General features: G+C 47.3%; 1 protein-coding gene across 1 annotated transcript in view; it reads right to left on the minus strand.

The window, feature by feature from the left end:
• Nucleotides 1–22,255, minus strand: part of Add2 (adducin 2) — a 93,960-nt gene that overhangs the window by 28,297 nt on the left and 43,408 nt on the right. Inside the window, exons 2-5 of the mRNA XM_075983617.1 lie at nucleotides 11,286–11,384; nucleotides 7,969–8,185; nucleotides 6,181–6,319; nucleotides 208–359 (exon numbers count right to left, since the gene is read on the minus strand). Of these exons, the coding sequence (XP_075839732.1) occupies nucleotides 208–359; nucleotides 6,181–6,319; nucleotides 7,969–8,151 (474 nt within the window). The 5' untranslated portion in view covers nucleotides 8,152–8,185; nucleotides 11,286–11,384. The remainder of the gene's footprint in view (nucleotides 1–207; nucleotides 360–6,180; nucleotides 6,320–7,968; nucleotides 8,186–11,285; nucleotides 11,385–22,255) is intronic.

Below are 22,255 nucleotides of genomic sequence, written 5' to 3' on the forward strand. Positions count from 1 at the left end.
GGACAGCCCTGGATACAGGAGATGGCTCCCATCCAAAGGGGTACCCACTGAGATTATTCTGTTGATCACAGTGATGAGTGATCTTGGGAGAGGTGAGTGGATTTTAACCAAGGGCCACTAACAGTGCTTGGCCACGCTGAGGATTAGAAGCCTTCCTTTCAGGTTTTGTGGGGGTAGGGGGCTGGGCACAGGGTACCTGCTCCTCACCGTGACATAGGTGTCGCTGAGCTGCGCCCAGCCATAGAGGTCCAGGAGGCGGTAGACACTGCTGATCTTGCACCGCATAAGCCTCTCCCCCTTGGCCAGGTTCAGGGAGTCAGCAGTGTGGAGGTCATTGATGGGCGTCATCATGGAGAAGTCTGCAGGGATGGGAAGGACAGCACATCTCCCTGAGGACAGGAGTCGCTACCAGCCAGCTTGGTACTTGTCCCATGCCCCCTTAGATCTCACTGACTGATGCTGCCACTGTGCACAAAACACTCCCTGCCAGAGCACCAAACAGCCCTCAACTCCCACCTAGAGGAAGAAAGGTTGTAGATTGGCCATTTGTGGCTTACAGAGCCTTCTGCTCAGCTGACTGAAGCTGGTGCTGCTTTGGGCAGAGAGCCATGCCAAGAACTGGGGATATACCTTGGCTGGTACAGCACTTGCCCGACATGCACACATCTCTAGGTTTGATCACTAGCACTACATAGAATATGATGGTACATATCTGTAATCTTAGCATTCACTGAGGAGCTGGAGGCAGGAGGACCAGAAGCTCAAGATTACCCTGGGCTACAAGGAAAATCTTGTTTAAATTTAAGATCAGCCTGGGCTAGATGAAACTTTGTCTCAGGGAAACAAACAAGCAAACAAAGTCAAAAACAAAAAAACTAAACAAACAAAAAACCCAAAGCCACGAACAAGGTGTATTTGGAATTTCAAAGCTGCCATAAACCCTAAACAGGGGCACTGGGTAAACGTAGGATAAAGTTTCTGAGTGGGAATATGCAGAGGTGGGAGCCCTAGCTTTAGGGGAGAAGCTGCAACTCAGAAGGCTGCCACCTTGTTTTGAGGGACCCTGTGATAGAACTTACTCTGTGACTTAGAAACAGGGCACACAGAAAGCCACATCAACGAGGAAGAAATGTTCTCAACTCCCCCTGCCCCAGTCATGTTTGGAAGCCACAGGCCCCAGCCAAGGCTGGCAGACAGCTGCAGTGTCCGCAAGCACACATCTGTTTCTGTTAGGGCAGGCAGCCACATGGTCATACGCTGCCTTTTCTAGGAATCTGAGGGAATGGCCGTGTGAGGTGTGTACATGTACACACATGCATGAACACACATCAAATTTTCTTTTTAAAAATACACTGGTTAAATAAAAATTATAAAGGTCTTATTGTTATTATCCAACTAGAAGTTGGAAAAAAATAATCTCTTGGGCAAAGACAGCCATTTCAGGTCATTTTTTATGAAGTAAGGTTATACAGTGAAGTTACAGCAACAGTGGATGTTTATATTATGAGTGTTATTTTTCAAAGACTGGTTGGGTATGGTGAGACACTTCTGTAATTCCAACTCTCAGAATGTTGAGGTGGGACAGTCAAGGCCAGCCTAGGCTACCCAAGGAGACCCCCATCTCAGAACAAACAAAATATGAAGTAAAATATATCCCAAGTACAAGGAGAAACAAAAGCAATGAAATGGACGAGTCAACCTTCACTTTTGACAAAATCTAATGAAAATGGAAATATAGATTAAATGGAGTGTCTTGGAGATTGCCCTTACCCATACATCATTTGAAAATAATTATATTAGGTTGCAAAAAGCTCTCACTAAATCCTTGGCATGGAACTTAAGCAGGACATGTTTTCTAATTCAATGAAGCCTGACAATAACAGATCTATAGGCCATCAAGCATTCAACTTCTTAGCAATGAGAAAAGACAGCTCACGGGATAAAAATCAGATCAGTTGGGGCTGCTGCTCAGTATGTGCTTGATATGTGTACAGCTGTGGTTCAGTGCCAAGCACTATCAAATATAAACAGGACCAAAGCAGCAGCTGCAAACTGTCCATTGCATGAAGACAAGCAATGCTCAGAAGTTCACAGCCTCAAGTGTCTTCAGCACTGAGCTAAATATGAAAATATACCAAATTAATTTTACATAGAGAAAACCCACAAAAATTAGCCATAGAAAAAGGTCTGGTTAGCTCTTGTCCGCCAGATACAAATCTAGACACATCTAGAAAGAGGGAACCTTATCTGAAGAATTGTATCCGTTAGACTGACCTACAGGCAATCTGTGGGCACATTTTCTTGCTTAATAATTGATGTGAGGAAGCTGGGCAGTGGTGGCGCACGCCTTTAATCCTAGCACTTGGGAGGCAGAGGCAGGCAGATCTCTGTGAGTTAGAGACCAGCCTGGTCTACAAGAGCTAGTTCCAGGACAGGCTCCAAAACCACAGAGAAACCCTGTCTTGAAAAAAAAAAAACAAAAAATTATTGATGTGGGAGGGCCCAGCCCATTGTGGGTGGGACCACCCCTGGGCTGGTGCGCTTGGGTTGTTCAAGAAAGCAGGCTGAGCAAGCCAGTAAGCAGCACTCCTTCGTGGCCTCTGCTTCAGTTCATATGTCCATGTTCCTGCCCTGCTTGAGTTCGTACCTTGACTTCCATCAATGAAGAACTGACATGTAAGCCAAATAAAGCCTTTCCTGTCCAATGCTTTGGTTGTAGTGTTTATCACAGCAATAGAAAGGAACCAGGACAGAAATGTTGGGAAATATTAAGTACAAAACTAAAGTATGCCAGATGAGGTAATGTCCACCTGTAATCCCAGTGCTTGTGAGGTGAAGGTGAGAGAAGAGAGCTTTTGACCAGTCAAAACTACGTGACTAGATGCTGCTCCCCCTCTTCCCACAAAAGGCTGGGACATAGCTTGATGGTGCAGTGATTACCTAGAACATACAAAGCATTTGATCCCCAATGTTGGAAAAGAAATTAGTAATCAGGAAAAATTTTAGGACCAATAAGTAATCCCAAGAACTAGTGTATACGACCTATGAGTAAGCAAATGTAAGTTGCTCAGTAAGACAAACTGAGAGCACACTGCCGCAGAAGCCAAGCAGGTGCCATCTCAAAAAGCCAACAATGAAAAGAATATTGTAAGTCACTTGGTTTTAAAGAGAATTCATTGAAATAGATAATTTCATATAAAATATATGATCAAAATTTAATGACACAGCAGCAAAATAAAAATTTTAAATTCCCTAAACTGGAGGTAAACGTCAAGAATCTCCGAAAATTTTCCAGATCTGGACGACTTTGCAAGTGAGCTGCAAACCTTCAAGGGTGATTTTCCTGCCTTGTTTAAACTCCACCAGGGAAGGACAAAGGTGGATCTCCCTGGTTTGTGTTAAAAAGTCATGGCTAAATGCCCTGGAAGTGGACTGCTCAACCTCACATGAGAATATGTGTACATAAATCCTTAACAGAATTCTAACAATAAAACTCAGGAGAGAATTTCTAAAACAATGCATCAGAGGAAGAAATTAGGGTCAAGGAGACGGCTTAGTTGGTAAGCACTTGCCACCCAAACAGGAGGACCTCTGCTCGTCACTAGAACCCACTTTTTTTTAAAAAGGCAAGTATGTTGGGACACATTTGTAATCCCAGCACTGGGGAGTGGAGACAGGAAGAGCACTAGAGAAGAGCAGCCAGCCTAGCTGACTTAGGCTATGAGAGACTCTGCCTCAAAGATGTGGTGAGCTACTCCCGAAGACCAAATCCTAAGGTTAAACTCTGATCTTCACAGACATGTGTGCTTACATGGGAACTTGTACACACACACACACACACACACACACACACACACACACACACACACACCCCAGAGATGATTTATTTCATGTATTTCAAAAGAGCCCAATATTTAGAGATCTATCACTATAACTCATTGTGGCAGTCGTTCAAGGGGGAATAAAAAGGAATCAATGCCCCAAATGCATTTTATAAAACTCAAATTCTATTTCTGAGAAAGGTCTACGATGGGCTAGAAGTAAAAGACATTTTCTCAACATGATAAAGAATAATGATCTCAAACTTTGTGGTTAAAGATTTCCAGTAAAGTCAGATGTGAGACAAGGATGCCCATTCTCTAAATTATTAAACACAGTTCTAAAGCCTGAGGGGATAAAACCAGAAAACTAGAAAAAATAAGGCCAAGGGCAAAATGCTGGTAGAGGGAGGCAAAATGACAATGTTTTCAGATTATTTGATTGTCTATATCCAAAATGCAAGGCCAATCAGATGGTTCAATGGGTAAAAATGCTTGCCACCAAGGGCCTCACAATGTAGGAGGAGAGAACCAACTGGTGTAGGGGGCCTTCTGACCTCCATACTCATGCTATAGCATATAAATACTCACACACATACATGTTTGTGTACACACACACACACAATGAATAAAAAACATGTTTTTAAAAGCAGAAGAACATGTATGTGTACTCAAGAAAAAAATTGAATAAAGAGTCATTTATGACAATGAATTTATATATTATTTCCTGGATGGGCTTAAGACACAGTCAGATTGTATAGAAATAACTAGTAAGATTTCCTGGTAGATATTATAGAACCAGCAGAAAACATATCTTGTTTCTGAAGATCCTAAATCAATTCTTGAAAATATTGTTAAATTACCTCCCACATGCTAGGTAGAGTGTTCTAAGAACCAACCACACACATCTCCCCCATGGAGGCTATATTCTAAAATAAAAATTAAGAATTTCAATCCCTCTACCAAATCAATCCCAATCAAAATCACCAAAGGATTATTTTAAGGTATAGGAGAATAGAGCTTGACAAAATAACTCCAAAATTACTTTATAAGACTACATTTGTACAAGAGGTTAAGATAATTGGTGACTAATTACAGCCCTTTGTCTTATTGTCTAGGCACGGGGCCAGGAGCAGAAGATACAAAGAAAGGCAGAGGGTTCTGCTCTGTGAGAAAATATTCTACACAACGTGAAAAATGCTGTGATTGAAGTTAAAAGGCAAAGGAGAAACTAGAAAAAAACCTAATATATTTGACATGTCATAGGGAAGCAGCATTAATTTATAAAGATTTGAAAACTCATACAAAATACAGTAATAGGAAAATTGGAAAGTATGAGATAAACATTTTATTATAATAAAAAACACTACAGATGAAGTTTTTGGTATAGCCTGCCTCAGGGGAAAGGAAATGGTAGCAGTCTAAGACGAGGTTGAGGAAGGGCAATGCCCACCACATTCTGTTGAGAGCAAGGTTGGCACAACCTCTTTCTCCAGGAAGGCAAAGGGACACAATCTGCATTATGCATATGTCTTCAAACACATATTTGCATTCCTCTAGCAATTCTTAAAATTTGTCTTTGGAAGACAGTTCAGCTATTTCATTATAATTTATTTTTCTCATTATAATTTATCTTTAAAAGATAGTTGTGCATATAGCACCAAATTTATTTGCTAGTATGTTTACCACATTGTAGTTCATAATATCAAAAAGCTGAATACAATCTAAAAATCTAATAGGGAACAATCAACTCAATGGCTTGCAACCACAAAAAATATTGCAGAACCATATTTATGATGCAAAATTGAGTTGATATGCCATTAAAATTATATGTGTAATATGATTGCATTCTTTATTTCAATAAGATATTTATATTAAAAGAAAAAGTTGAAAAGATACATCAAAATATTGCTAACAGTGATTTTGGAGTTCTCAGAACACAGCCGAGTGGGTTTTAGCTTCTCATTCTCTAATGTTTTCCTTATCTCTAGCCATCACCCTATACATCTGAGTCATATGGAGCAAGGGCAGCTTCGAGGCTGTGGGCAGAGCTGCACATTCCAGGAAGGGAGCCCACACATAGCCATAGCTCCTCTACTGCCCAATAGCCACCATTCTGGCTGGTCTCCTGGCTCCGCACATCTCTTCTCATCCCCTGAAGTTGCCTCTACCCTTCCCATTCCTGGCATCACAGATGATTTTCCTGTGGATCTTTAATTCACAGGAACGTCAGAAGTAGAGCCAAGCATCTCTCTGCCCAGACCTGCTAATGCAATGGCAGCTTGGCCATTGCCTAGCAACCAAGCAGCTTCTGGTGCTTCCTCCTCCCCCACTCCTGGCAGATACCCAGACACCCACATACTCATGGAAGAAGCTGGGAAGACTGCGTGGGAGGTGCTGGCCATGAAGTCCGCAATCTGTCGTAGCGCCCAGATGTTGGAGGAATTGTTGCCTTTCTTCATCTGTTCCTGGATGAGACCTTCCAGCTCTTCCCTGAAAGACTGCAGCAGGTGGAGGGGTTGGAGCCCAGTCCTCATGGAGAGCTGAGGGCCCAGCAGGTCCTCACAAGAGGCTGCAGGCCCAGCAGGTCCCTAGGAATTGGTGCCCAGCTCCTCACAGAAGGATCAAGGACCCTGCAGATCCCTAGAAGCTGAGAGCACAGAAAACCCTGGGGGGCTGGTCCCTAAACACTTCACAGGGGATGATCTCAACCCACTCCGGTCCTGCAGCTCCTCACAAGAGAACAGCTCCTGTAGGTCTCCAGGGGACTGGTCTTCCAGCTCTTCAGTAAGGGCTAAGAACCCTAAAGGTTCCCCAGAAGCAGGTTCAGTAGGCCCTCAGGTTGCTGTATAGGTTATTAAGGAGGCTCTGGGGGTGGGTCTAAGCCCTTATTTTCTGTGGGGGTAGTCCAGATTCTGGCTCCCTTCTATATGAGTGATAGCCAAGGCCATACCAGGCATGGTAGGACTTCACTGTAGTTAGAATTAACTGAATGAGAAAGTATACTCCTTCCCCATTAGCACATCCAGGGCTCCCCTCACACATCTGTTTCTCGGCATTCTTAGTGTTTGGATAGGAGGAGATGGAGAAGGACTGGAGGATTTCTGCAGTGCCTCCACTGTGATGCACTATGCTAAGCTCAGGTTTTCAGTTCCCTACACTGGGAACTTAGCTGCTGGCCAAGTGGTAGGAGGAAACATGGGAGGCACAGGAAGCTGTATGATACTGAGGATCCTCTTAACAGGGGCCAGGAAGCAAGGCTCCTGCATCCCCATATCCTGCCTCACCCACCAGCCAGGGCTAGTGATGCTCTACTCCACCATCCCTCCTGGTGACTCTCTGCATATCTGGGGGTTGCCTCACCCCAAGGTCTTTAAGAACCGGATGTCTTCCTCCAGGATCCTGACACAGTGTCACAAACACCCTAGGCTCATTCCTTCCCATTCCTCCGAGCAGTCTGTGCTCTCCTGCTGAGAACTGCCCACAGACTATGGGATGCCCTGTTCCAAAAGGCCCTGGAGAAGTCAGCTTCCTCTTTGGTTTTCCCAGCCTGTGTCCTATCCTCCTCCCTCCCCTGCTCTTCTTTCCTATCCCAAGGCCAAAAGCACTCTTACCCCCCTCAGCCCTGCATCTTTCAGTGTACTGCCTGTCTGGGGAATGAGCTCTGAGGCCCTGCAGCCTGGCACCAATCCACCCAGGTCTGTAGACTCAGGGGCATCCAGGTCAGCTTGGCTCCTATCCCATTTTTCCTCTTAACTCCCTTCCTCAACCCTGGCTGGACATTCAGACTCTACTCTTCCTACAGTGAGCAGAATACTCTATGCTACTCAGCCAAGAGTACCCTGGGCCAGGCCATGGCAACCCATCTTTCGGTTTACATAGTCCTATCTGCTGTCTGTTGCAGCAAAGGAGGACTAGAAACAGAAGCTCAGATATGGCAGAGGAAACTGGGGAAGGGGTCTTATCTCTGCCATGTCCTGAAGCAGAGTTTATGCATGCCCCCAAGTTTGTCCTTGGCCAGTGGTTAGAAAGGCAATCTAACACCCACATGGCCAGGCCCATCTTGTTCAGCAGGCCTAAGCTGGCAAGACCCTGAATGAGGGAAGAGGAGCCACCAGGGAAACCATCCCTCCAGGCCCTGCCCACTCACAGGGCTCTGCAGGATCATGGTGACCCTCTTCTTCTGCTCCATCAGGTTGAAGTCCTGCCGCAGGTCAGCCGCACGGTTGCGAAGGCGCAGGTATTCAGGGTCATCCTCAGAGAACCGGTCAAAGTAGTGCTGCCCTTGAGAGGGTGGAGGCGAGGCCGCCTCAGGGACCGTGTCCTCACTCATGTTCCTGCGAGGGCTTCAACTTACTCCTGGAACCCTGTAGAAGAGGGACAGGGTGAGCATGGACTGTACTCCCAGTGGCCAGCTGGTTTCAGAGGCAAAGGGTGTGACCCACCATGCCCTAGGGCTAGTTCCAGGTGAGAAGGCAGGCTGCCTCCTGGGATGATGACCCATAGGGGCTGCTAATGCACCATCAGGGGTCACACCAGAGTGCTAGAGGAGGCTTCCTGGGTGGAGTGGAAATATAGCCTGCAAACCCTTCAGAGTCCTTCTGTGCTGAGCCCTTACAGAGTAGGGCAGCAGCTGCGGTGGTACCCATGGCACTTCAGTAAAGGTTGACCTCACTGTAGTGGGCGGGAGTGTGGTTCATAGTGAACAGCCCTTGCCTAGCACATCTAGGCACTGGCTGGGCTCTTCGCCCAACATTGTGGACAAATTATATAAATAATTTTTTGTAGGTCTTTTCAAAAGCTATGGTCGAGAAATTCACACACACACAAAAAAAACACTACTGCCAGGAACCAGGATATAGCTCAGTTGGGAGATTTCTTGCCTAGCATGCTCGAGGATGTGGATTCTTCCCCTTCCCCACAAACAAACAGGGTATGGGAACACATACCTACACAATCCCAGTATTCAGGAGGTGGAAACAGGAGACTCGGGAATCACAGTAATCATTAGTTATATACAGAGAGTTCAAGTCCAGCCTGAGATACATGAGACCCTGTTTTTTAAAAAGCCCTGCAATGGGTACCATCTGATTGATCCTACTGGGCAGATGTTTGGTAACAAGAGATGGGGGATGAAGGACTGGGGTTAGGAAAGAATGGAGAGGAGAAGGAAGGGAGAGAGGAGAGAAAAATCTTAAAATTCTAAAGGAGAGTTGGCAGGGTGCAAGTCAAACGCAGAGTACTTGGGGATGTCTGAGCAGATTTGTCCATCTCACCTGAGTCAGGACTATCTGGCCTCAAACTTGAGAATATCACAACTGAGTTACACCAAAAGAGCAAAATAAAATCTCACAGTGTTTTAAATAAGTTTATGGTTTTGTACTGGGCCTGTCCATAGCTGTTCTGAGCCTCATTTATATTTTAAATGGAGAGAGGGTCCTGAGGCTGGGCCATTTCTGGCGAGTAGGTCTGGACTAAAGCCAAACACCCGTACTTTGAACAGCTCTGACCCTTGACACCTGCATGGACACAGGGGTCCCTTTTCCTCTTTGCCTCACTTTATCCGTCTCTCATTGCGGAGAGAACAGAATGGCCATTGGGCTCCTTTCCAGCACAGACCATACATGGTTGTGGAAGGTGGAGCCAGATCCACGTAGAAGAGACGGAAGGATGGAGGATCTGGATGTCCTGGGACAAGGGAATTTCCTGCCTACCCAGCCCTGGAGGTCACTGTGCCTCCATTCTGCTCCCATCCAGCTCATCCCTGGGCCTTGCAGGTAAGAAAGAACTGGAAAACAGGTGCAGAGGTCACATCCCATCTGAGTTGTGAAGGCTTGCATAGGGCAGCAGATTTTCTGGGTTGTATCCAGAAGTTCTCCCATGAGTTCTGCCTACTCGGCTGCCACCGCTCTACCTGGTACCACGGTAGCAAACCAATCTCCATAGCACTTTCAAAGCTCTGAGCCTTGGGTGCTTTCAAAGTGGAAGCAAGCACCTCTGGTATGATCATGAACATGTGAACTACATACACCCAACACACACCCTCCTAGGACTCTAGGCCACCAGTTCCAGAAGCACCAAGCTTCCTGTTTCCCTGGGCTTGGGGGTGCTGTGGCCCAGCACAGCTGGTCCTGAGCTCTCCTGACTTTGGTCCATTCTGTCTAGCAGAAAGACACTGGTCCTCTCATCTCCACTGCAGAGCAGCTGCCCTGCCACGTCTGGTGGCTCGCTAGCTATCTTCCCTGCTCAGGGCTCAGTCCATGGTTCCAGATGTGCTCCCGTGAGCATGGCTCTAACTCTGTCCCCAGGGAACTAGGATTCTGTGAAAGTGGGGTACCTTTTTTGTAATCCCCTTCCACAGTGCTGGTGGTGAGCAGGTACCTGAAGATGGCTCAGTGGGTAAAGGTAGCAATGCTGAAACAAAACCATCTGGGTTCAAATCTCAGCAATGTCACTTAGAAGCTGTGTGGTTTTGGCCAGTTCACCTAACCACTGAGCATCAGTTAAGGGATAGTAAAGTTTGTTATGTGAACACTTAACACATGGTACCTAGCCATTGTGATCAAGTCTTTAGTCCCTCTGGGTGTCTCTGAGGGGGTGTAATCTCTCATTAGGAATTTCCTGAGGAAAGGCAGGGATTCATTTGTAAGCAGGTGCACACTAAGTAACCATAATGATGTGTTTCAGCCCAAGAAGCCAATTCAGTCTTGAACTCTATTAACACAAGGGACGTAGAAAGGAAAACGATGCATCAGCCCAGAGATCACTGGGCTAGCCGTGATGGAGGCGAGATTCTGGGATGCTGCCCCAGTTCCTGCCCCAAGATTCAAAACTCCTCTGGAATTTGTTAAATGTCCCAAAGATTTTTTGTTACTCATCATGTGCTCCTTTCAAGGAAACCAGAGTTTGTGCTTTAAAAAAGGTGAGTGCTCTGAGCCCTCAGCGAGCTCCAGGAGAGTCTGGTTACCCCGAAAGAACAGACATGGAGCACAATTAGAAGTTAAGAGCGTCTGCTTCACACCATAAACACGCATACACATTCTCATATTCATGTTCTCATTCTCTCTCCCCCTGGTTCTCCTTTCCTCCTACAGGTCGGGTCCCATTAAAAGACAAATGATCCACGCCTTTGCACTAAGCTCCCTCTGTATGCTGGGGCTTAAGCCCCTGTGGGCAGTGGGAGACTACAGACGTCAGATTTTCATGGGAGCACGAGAAAGGATGTCCCACCATCAGGAGCAGCTGATAAGGGAGGAGGGGCACTGGCTGACATTGTTTCCTCAGAGCTAGTGTCTCTGGATACTGCAGAGGGCTTCTGCACTTCTAGGGATGGGATCTGGTGTGGAGCTGACAATATTCTATGTAGTTCCCAGTCAGATACGGGAGTTCAGAGGAAAGACTTGAGTGTCTAGAGTGTCGCCCTCAGTCAGCTTCCACCATGGCCTCCAAAAGCCACCGACCACTTACCAGTGGGCTGAACCAGGCCTGTCCAATGTCTGTCTTCAGTACTGGGTCTTCACAACTAGGAGTGCTGGCACAGCCACACGTCACACAGCCAAGTGGGAACTGCAAACAAAAGGGCAGACATCAATACCATGCCACACTTACCGCCACTGAGGCTCTTCATCTGACTTGGCCACAGATGCTAGGATGCACTTAAAAATGATCTAGAGATGATTGTTTTAAAGCTAGGCATGACTATCAGTAGGTTAGAAGGCTCCTGTTGCCTTTATAACTGGATAAATCTTTCTTTAAGACCCTGTTTTCTGGGTGCAGGTTGAGGGAGAAGGGAGGAAAGGAAGGAGTCAAAGCACACAGGAAAGAAGGAAGGGAGGAAGGAAGGCCTAAAGAGGAGAGGAAGAAAGGAGAAAAGGAGTAGGGAACAAGGAAGACTGGAAGAGGAGGAAGGGGAGAGGTAAGAAAGGAGAAGGAAGAGGCAGAGGGAGGAGAGGGAGAAGGAAGAGGAGGTAGCAACTGCAGTTGCTCTGGGAGTGGGGGAATCAGAGTATGGTGCCAGGAGAAAGGACTCCTGCCCAAGACCTCCTCAAATGCTCCACTAACAGTCACTGGACTTACAAGTTCTAGGGGCAGGAATCTGAGGATTCCTCCCCTGAGACAGAAACAGCCTGAAGGATACCACACCCCAGGAAAGTGGGGGAGCCTAGGACTGGAAATAACTTCACATAGAATGCAAAGTAGGAATGGAGCCAGTCAGGACTGGGCAGGTGGACCATCTAAAGGGGAAAGCTGCTGACATCCAACAGACAGAGAAGTCACGCCTGCAAAAACCCTCTATTCCCATCATGCTCTGAAGCTGCTCATCATCTTTGGGGACAGTGGGGTCTTCTGGGAACATCTTCTCCTCTGTCTTCCTTCTGGGGAATCTGTCCAATCCAGCTGTCACTTTCTGCTTTCATTCATCTCACAACCCAACAGTGGCAGCCACTGACCAGAGTTCCTAGTGGGGGAATGTGTTGTGTTTTTGATGTTTCTCTGTTCTAGGTGTTGCACAGGACTGATGTAATGTAGGTGCTGGATAAATGCTAAGTGACTAAGCAAACATTTGACTAATGGCGCACTGAGAAGCAGGGTCAGTTCAACAAAGCATTACCAGGCCCCAAGGACAAGGAAGACCTGAGGGGAGCTCAGCGCACACAGTGGAAAGACAGACGCCAGGCAGGTCCTTACAGAGAAAGGTGACAGGTACCCTGAGAACTAAGTCACAACCTTAGAAACACTGTGCTCTTTTGACGTACAGCCCAGAGGCTGACCCTCAGGCTAGTCTGAAACAGACTTCAGCAATTTCCTGCCACTTCAGTGGGTGTCTCTGGACCGGGACAGTCAGTCAGTCGTAGGCTCTGTACACATGGCCTAAATAGTCATGAGCTGTCCTTCCCCTGCTGGTCACCCCTGCCACAGGCCCAGTTGCCCGGAATCCCAGGTCAGCCCTGAGCAAGGCCAGCCGCAGGCACTTGATGAAAGTCTCAGGTGTGACATCAGAACTGACAATAGCATATCCTTAATTCTGCCAAACAAGCCCAAGTTCACATGTAACACTGACCCCAGGGGTCCAAGAAGCAGGTAATGTCACACCACACTACGTCACAACCCACAGTCCTCTCACTTTCCAACAGCCCCTCACCCCAGTTTTGTCTCCCATCAGACCCTTGCTGTCTGCACAGGAAGCCCTGGAGCCCTGGATGCTCCTCCCGCTGTGGCCAGATCTTTGCCCTCCACAGCTCCAGGCCCTAGGAGGCTGGAGTCACAACTGTGTTGCAAGTCACTGCCAAGGGCATTTTCCTCCCTGTCTCACTAAGAACAGATCCCAGAGGTCCCTGGAGGGTGCACTGGCTCCCTGAGGCTGGAAAGAACAAAACAGACACAGGGAGAACCCACATAGCAAGATATTACTAAAATCTAAAGATTAAGCCTTGTGTGCCTTGAGAGGTGGGTGACTGTTTCCTGACCCTTCAGTGGGGTGTCTCCAGGTCGGAACAGTCAGTCATATGCTTGGCACACAGAACCTAAACAGCCATGAGCTGCCCTCACCTGGCTGGTCACCTCTACCACAGGCTCAGATGCCTGAGAGCTCAGCCCTGCCCCCCTTCCAGGTCACACATGGCATCAGAACCCACACTCACCTATCCTCCATCCTTGACTCCCACAAGTAGAAGAGGCAGCGGCTGTGGCCCTGCCGCTGTTATACAGAATAGATGTGGGCAGTTAAATAAGAGACTCAGCCACACCCTGCCTGCCATGTTCAGATAAAGACAGGATCGTGGGGACACTTATCACCATGCCTCACACCACATGATTCCACATTCTTCCATGTTCTGCCTCGTATAATAACCACTGTGGTCACTTAGGACCAAAGGTCTTTTAAAAGAAGAAAAAGAGGAGTAAGGGAGAAGGTGGTAAAATGATGTCGGTCTTCTGAATCCCTGCTGGCTGGAAGAAGAAGCTCTTCACTGCTGCCTGCCGTGGGTGTACCCAAGTACTGATTCCTGGGCACTCCTGATGCATGCTCTTTCTAGAGAGGCCCAGGAGATGTTAAAGGCTTATGGCTAAGGACGTCACCCCTAAGAGGCTAGTAGGTAAGTTTCCCATCCACCCATTGCTCTAAATGACAGCTCCCATCAACCCATTGCTGTGAATGACTCACTTTGTGTCTTCTCACTGCATTTGGACTGGTTGTGAGCTTCAGGGGCCGGGGTGAGCAGGAACTGGAACTGATACCAGAACAAGATACCTGGGAGAGAGAGATATCTCCCAGCCATCCAGGGAGCCATAGTCAGGCTCTGTTCATTGAAGATGAGGGAGCATATAACACAGTGAAGCAGACGTGTATGCAGACACATAGTCAACTGGCCATCTTGATTCGAGGCCTGGAAATGAAGACCAGGCCTGACCTGAAACAGATCTTGGTCAGTGCTTCTAGAGACAGAGTACTGGAACCTTTGGGTTCACATTTTTATGAGAGCTGAGGTCTTGACTTAGATTTTAATGACAGATATCATTCAGTGCACAGAGCTGTGAAATTCAGCAGCTGCTGGGGTTGAGTCAGGCATTCTCCCCAGCCCTACAATGAAGAGCCAGCATCTTGGTTTTCCAGGCAGGGAACTGAGGCCTTGGGGACTAGTTTTGGGACTCTGAGCTGGTCAAGAATAGAGCGTGGGTTTCTCAAACATCTGATTAACAACTTGTCTCTTTGCTCCCCCACTCCCCGCCTCAAATGAGGTGAGCAGAATGCACAGGCCAGCTAGAATGGTGGTGGCTGTGGCAGTGGTGGTGGTGGTGGTGGTATGACAAGAACATGGAAATCAGCCAATGGCCAGAGTCCAGGCCTTGTATCCATAACAGAAGCATCCAACCTGGGGAGCAGGGTCTGATTCCTGCTCCCAGCAAACAGACTCAGAACTGAGCTGGCCCCAGCTTAGGAAGAAGTGGCCATTAGGAGGCAGGGGTCAGGGAGGCAGCTCTAGTACTCACTTTGGCAAGCTGGGCTGCAGGGTGGCAGGTAGCCATGGATCACCCACACATACTATTGTGCCTGCTGGGTCACTAAAGTAGCTCTTGGTTCTGCTGGTCCTGTCCTCAAAGGCAGTTCCTCTCACAAAATACCCACCATGTGCCTGACTCTGCCCCACTGCTGGAGATGTGAGTGGCAGAATCCCCAGTCCCTGCTCTCAGACCTTCTCAGGGTGAGGGCCATTACATCCTCGGTGGTGTGGAAGAGAACAGTTCTCAGCATGGAAGCTATGCAGTTTCTAACACTGAGGCTTCAACACTGGGCCTTAACACACATGATAGGTAGCTCTGCTACTGAGCCCCAAACCAAGAGGCTTTCATGTGTTTATGAGGGGAAAGAGGGACATGTAGAAAGCTCTGGGTTTGCAGAGACGACTGACTTTCTACCCAGGATCCCTCCAGGGAAAAGCTCTGCTACCTTGGGAACTATGCAGATAGCTACAGAGGCAGCGTGTCCTCTGAGTCATCTTTTCTCACCTCTGCTGTCTGGCCATCCACCAGGCCCTAGGAGGTAGTCACTCTGTCTATCCTTCACATTCAGGCATGAGTGCTAAAGCCCAGTGAAGTTCACCTTCAAAACATTCAACCAGACTAAGTGCAAACATCCCAGCATTCTTATGCTTGGTCTAAGGTGACAGTGCTGCCTGAGGTCCTGTCTCCTGTCCTCCTGCTCCCAGCCAAGAGTTCCCAGGAGCAACTGCCCTGATGTCTTCTACCATGAACACAGCAATAAATCCTTGGCCACTAGAGGTGAAAACAAAACACCACCCATCGACACACCCTAATTAAAAAAATAATTTGCCTCATGTATTAAATGAGTGTTTATTTTCACCAATTGGACACAAGGGAAAATTATATAAACACCTTTAAGAGGTGAAAGGTTTTAAGATCATGGGAGTGTGCTCTTAAAGAGGATTCTCCTCTTTTTTACTCCCAGCCATGAAGTGGGCAGTCTCCTTCATCATGGGCTCATACCATGGTGTACCCTGCTGTCACAGCCCCAAAGTAATGGGACCATTCAGCCATGGAATAAATCCTTGACAACTGTGACCTGAATTATTTGTTCTCATTTTCAACCTGCCTAACACTTACGAAGCAGGTGTGTTATCTTTGTCCTTTCTCTAAAGGAGTCTTCCTTGCAGGATACAGAGGACCAGAGGAAACAGTCTGGGCAAGGGATGTAGCCCACTAAATGAAAGGCAGACTTCAGAGCAACTGATTAGAGTTTCTGAGCCTGTTTCAGCAGGCATCCTTCTCTTACATAATTCCCTTTATTTCTCTGAGACTATTGCCTGTAAAATCTAGGCTTTTACTTCCATCCCACTGCACTGACTGTGGGGTCTGAGACAGGATTTCTCTGTGTTTCTTTGGTTCCTGTCCTGAAACTAGCTCTTGTAGACCAGGCTGACCTCAAACTCTCAAAGATCTGTCTGCCTCTGCCTCCCGAGTGCTGGGATTAAAGGCATGCGCCACCACCGCCTGACTGTGGGGTCCCTTTAGGACACTAAAGTGTGGGATCTCCTGTCCTTGTTTGTCCTCTTCCTGGTTGTGGCACTGATATTTTCCTAGTCATCTCAATGCCCCTCAAGACACTTTTGCTTTCCTTTTACTATGATTTCAGATAAGGTAAAATCAAGTCCCCAAAGGCAAACTTGGGGGAAATAGCTTCTAGAAAATGTTATCAGGAAACCACATGACTTCTGGGTATGAGTGTAACGTTCACATAATTATCTCAACCTTTCCCTTCTGGGAATGAATGTGATGTTCACAATTATCCCAACCTTCTACCTCCCAGGCAGTTTCTACTCTAACAAGGCCACCTTGGGTTAGAGACTTTAAAGCATAAGTGTGAGTGAGATAGCCCACCCCCTCCTAGCTTAAAAATTTCAATTCAACTAAGCTCATTTATAGTGATGGGGGGGATTGAGCTCCTAGCAGCAGATTCAAGGGAATAAACAAGCAGTTGAGGCCACAAATCTTAAAATATGATCTCCCATCTTCCATCTTAACTTCCCCAAAGGCCATAAAACCACTGACAAAAGGAAGAAGTGAGAGGTCATGATAGGAGGACCAAGTGGCAGATGCTGCGATCCAGTCAGCCTTGCTCTCAGGACACCTCCTATTCGAGAGAATGACACAGGAGTGAGTCACACAGGCGGGCACAGAAGCTAGTCTCCAAAGCGGGGGTTGGAGGTAGGGATGGGATGTAGGGGAGGTATCAAATCTGGTATTAGGATAAGCTCTAAAAATAACCATCAGCACCACCATGTTCATCTAAACCACAGCCTAAAAGAGGAAGCACCCTGAGTTATAAATTATCTTTGGTTAGAAGACACATCCCAGGTCTCAGATTATTTAAATGAAGGGAAGCATGTCTTAGAATAGATAAAGTTTGGGAACCCAAGTTATAAGTCAGTGTTGCTGGAGCTGTGGAGATGGCTTGGGAGTTAAAAGCTGCTTGTCTCCCAAGCATGAAAACCAAAGATCGGACTCCCAGATTCCAGTAAATGTTAGTGTTTGTGGGTGGCCAGCCATATGTAATTCAAGCCTTGAAAGACAGAGACAAATTCCCCAAAGCAAGCTGGCTATGTGAGAAGCCATATCAGTGAGCTCTACATTTGACTAAGTGATCCTGTTCAATAAATGAGGTGGAAGAGCGATTAAGGATAGTTTTCAACATCAATATTGGGTCTCTTGAGCATGCCCACACATACCTGATGGAGGAAGGTCATTGGTTAAAAAAATAAAGAAACTGCTTGGCTGGCCCTCATAGGTTAGAACACAGGTGGGTGGAGAAAACAGAACAGAATGCTGGGAGGAAGAGGAAGTGAGCTCAGACTCGACAGCTCTCCTCTCGGGAGCAGACGCCTCAGAAGAGACGCCATGCCCCGCTCCAGGACAGACACACGCCATGAAGCTCCGACCCAGGATGGACGTAGGCTAGAATCTTCCCGGTAAGACGGGTGCTCACAGATTATCGAGATGGGTTGATCCGGATATCAGAATTAGCCAGTAAGGGCTAGAGCTAAAGGGCCAAGCAGTGTTTAAATGAATACAATTTGTGTGTTGTTATTTCGGGGCATAAGCTAGCCAGGTGGCGGGGTGCTGGGGACGCAGCCCCGCCGCTCATATTACAACATATACCTACACATGTGCAAACACATACACTAAAAAGAAATTAATATCATTGTATCCTCATGGTAGGAAGCATGTCCTTGCCAGGTGAACAAATTAAGAGATGCCAAAGAGAAAACAGCCCATGAGGCCTGAGCAGCCTTATAAACATGCATGGGTGCCTCTCTGTCAATGCCTGATTCTGCCTAATACTGCATCCTGAAGTCAAGGACATGGGCAGGCTTAATGTTCCAGATCCCACACAGGTTTTGCTTATCTGTTTTCTGATGAGAAAGCCACGTCCTCTTCTATAAAACAGCACCACAACGTCACAGGTGAGGAGAGCCTAGTGCGAGATGAAAGAGGAGACTTCACCACCACCCTGATCTCTGATTTGATGAGATACAGCTCCCTGGAATGCATAGGGCCCTGGGTTCTCCTCTCTCTCTCTCTCTCTCTCTCTCTCTCTCTCTCTCTCTCTCTCCTCCCTCTCTCCCTCTCCCTCTCTTTCTTTCACACACACACACACACACACACACACACACACACACACACACACACGAGATGGGGGAGGGAGAGAGAAATAGACAGAGAAATGGGGATATAGCAGATGTTCAATAGGGGCGGTTATTATTACAAATTTCTCTGGGATTCATTTTCGGCCTGCATATTCCCAACTTTGGGAAAAGAACAAAGAAAATGAGGAGCACTAGAGGGCAGTAAACAATTCTAAAGTATTCCAAACTGTCTTTCTTCAGGAAGACCCGACACTGGGTCTGCCTGTTGGCATCAGTGTGACAGTGTGACCATCCTGAGGATACTCTGGAGACCTTCTCTTTGGCTAGAAGACTGTTGGCATTTCCCCAAGAACATCATGTTGTGAGAAGGAAAAGCCTGGATGAAGTCAGCCAGAGGAGTTTATCTTCTGGAAAGGGAGTTTGCACCATGCCTACAACTTGTCAGACCCCCTTGTAGGAGAAACTGAGGCAGAGACTATGATGGGTCATTTATGCAACAGACTACAACTTGTCTAAGGTTGATGACTTACTGAGGCCAAGTGGCCGAGTCTGACTTGTTAGGGCTCCTGGGGCCTAGTCTCTGACCCTAATAACCCTGGAAATAATAGCTAAGTTCAGCATTGAGTCTCAGTTCTTCTCTCCCTCTCTTTCCCTACCTCTCTTCCCTGTGCGCGTGCGTGCGTGCAGGTGTGCGCGTGTGTGTATGTGTGTGCACGCACACGTGCATCATGTGTGGAGGTCAGTCAGAGAGTCAGTTCTCTCCTTCTACCATATGGATTCTGTGTGACAAAGTCAGGTCATTAGAATTGGTGGCAAATGCTTTTGTCCACTGAGACAGCTCACCGGCCCAAATGGCTTACTTTTCCTAACCTCAGTTTCTTCATTTGTACACTGTGGGCAGGGACAGTCCTCAGACAATTATACAGAAAGCTCTGGCTTTGCACAGAGCCTGACAACTATGGACTCAACCAAGCTTAAGTCTAGAGGCTACAGCTAAATCATCTCTAGTGAAGATTACCGACAATTTAACTATTTAAAACATAAAATAAATCACCGCCCAGACTTCTGTACTAAGGACACAGATCTGGGGCTGCAGTGCATCTTAATGGTCTTCCACCTTCCCTTCTGAGATGTGCTGTTGTCAGAATGTCCCTTTCCCGTCTTAAGACTTAATTGTCATGGCAATAGTGTTAAGAGGCTTGGCCTCCAGGAGATTATTGGGTCAGGAAGGCAAGATGCTCATGACTGGCTTAGTTTAGGTCATGGTCTCCAAGCTGGTTCTGATCCAAAGGGTGTGTGAGGCTCATCTGTCTGCCTGTGTGTGCTTCCTTGGCGAAGGATGTCCACAGACTCTGCCTCTAGAACCATCAGCTGTAGAATCCTCTGTTGTACCTACTTCCTGTCGCCGTGATAAATGCCCTGACCGAAGCTCCTGAAGAAAGGGTGGGTTTACTTTGGCTCACAGTGTGAGGGAACAGTCCACAATGGCGGGAAAGGCGTGATGGCAGGAGCTTGAGGCAGCTGGTCACAAGGCATCCAAACTCAGGAAGCAGAGAGAGAGGAGTGCTGGGCTCCAGCTTGCTATCTCCTTTTTATGCAGTACAGGAAACCCAGCCCAGGGAATACTTGTTGCTGGCTTTAGGTGAGTCTTCCCACGTCAGTTAACCCAGTCAGATAAGCCTCCACAGGCACGCTCAAGGCCTGTCTACATCCTGTCAAGTTGACAATCAGTATCAAGTATTACAACCTCTATTCTTCATAAATGACCCAGTCTCTAAAATTCTGTTAGAGCAGCTGAAGATGGGGCCAGCAGCAATGCTGTTTGCTGGTGAACTCTAGAATGGGCTGCGGGGCTTCTAGCTCATCCCTGTCCCTATAGCCTGGACACATTGTAGGTATAAAAGGCTATGTCCACCCAGCTCCTGACACAGTTGCACTCTGGGACTCCTGGCTCTTTGGAGTCAAGTGTGGAATACACAAGTGAGGGGTGAGATTTTTAAGCATGAGAAAAACAAAGGTGTAAATGGCAAACAAACCTGAGGCTTTTGTGGGGTTAACCAGGGCAGTAGACCCCATCTCTCACCATACCAAAGGAGGGCAGAGCTTGTGAGATAAGTTCAGGGAGGGGTTACATACAGGAGTAGACACAAATGAAGTGTGCTAGCATGAAGTGCAGCATAGACGGAAAGGGTTAGCCAAGAGGAAGACACATATTAGCTGCCTGTGGTGGTTTGAAAGAAAATGGTCTCCATAAGCCCATAGGAAATGGCACTATTAGGAGGTGTGGCCTTGCTAGAGCAGGCATGGCCTTGCTGGAGAAAGTGTGTCGCTGTGGGGGTGGGCTTTGAGGCCTCATATGTCCAAGTTATGCCCAGTGTGGTACACAATCTCCTTCTGCTGCCCATGGATCAAGATGTAGAACTCTCAACTACCTCCTCCTGCACCATGTCTGCCTGCATGCCGCCATGTTTCCTGCCATGATGACAATGGACTAAACCTCTGAAACTATAAGCCAGTCTCCTCAATTATGAATTCTCCTTTATAAGAGCTGCTGTGCTCATGGTGTCTCTTCACAGCAATAGGAAAGTAAGACACTGCCCACGTAGCAGGTGTGAGCTGCATGGTTTCATGCCATCAATTGCTGTTCATGGGAACGTGTACTATGGTGAGAAGTGGAAGTTATCGGAATGGAATAAACATGTTTATTCTCCCTGGTGCCCGCTCCACCAAGAGCTGAGTCTTGCTCCAGCTCTCCAGGGCTGTGGATGTGAGGGACCCAGCAGTTGTGGACCTCGGACAAGTCTCTCTGTCACTGTGGGTCTCATTTCCACATGGCGGCCATTGAAGGGGGAACATTTACCTGTTCTTCTGGATGACTTCTTCATAAGGAAAAGAGAATTAGCTGTCAGCTTTCCATTAAAGCTGTGCACAGTCAAGGCACCTGCGTCTGCTGCCTCCCTGACTCTTCCATCCGTACACAGCATTTGTGGGCTCATCTAGTGCTGTGAGCATTGCCTCATATGGTAAAGTCTTAGCAATTAAGTTAAAGGTCTTGTGAGGAGATTACCCTTAATTACTGAGCTGGACCCTAAAAATACCATCACTGGAGTCCTTAGTGGGGAGCTATTTTATACCGAGAGGAAAAGGTCATGAGACCACGGAGGCTGTAATCATCAGTATTGATTACTAACTTGCCTGGATTTAGAATTGCTAAGGAGAAAGACCTCTGTGTGGGTTTTAGCTTATGTTAATGAGCTGGGAAGACCCACTCTAACTGAGCAGCACCATTCTATGGCCTGGGGTCCCAGGCTGTATAAAAAGGAGAGAGGGGTAAGCACCAGCACTCTTCTTCTCCCTGACTGTGACACAACATGGCCGGCAGCTCCAGGTCCTTGCCACATGACTTCCCTGCCTCTGACTGTGAGTCAAAGTAAACCTTACCTTTCCTTCGTGGCTTTCGTCACGGCAAAGAGGAAAGTAACAGACACTGTGGCAGAGTGCTGCTGTAGTGTGCACATTCACAAAGCTGGTGTACTTCCTGGTGCCAGTGAAACAGACCCAGAGTGCCGCTACAGCAGAGAACATCAAGACTGAGCATCACTACAGATCGAAGCAACCGTGATTCTGGGCCACGGTTTCAGTGCATGGAAGCTCTAGCTTTAGCAGTGGATAAAAGTTGCTGACCTTTGGTGGCACTTGTCCCTGGGCTCAGTCAGTGTTTCTGAACTGAATAGCAGCTCACCCAGGCAGTGCTGATGGGTTCTGACAGCTCCAGTT

The sequence above is a fragment of the Microtus pennsylvanicus genome, chromosome 8 (genome assembly GCF_037038515.1).
Source record: "Microtus pennsylvanicus isolate mMicPen1 chromosome 8, mMicPen1.hap1, whole genome shotgun sequence".
Classification (NCBI taxonomy): domain Eukaryota; kingdom Metazoa; phylum Chordata; class Mammalia; order Rodentia; family Cricetidae; genus Microtus; species Microtus pennsylvanicus.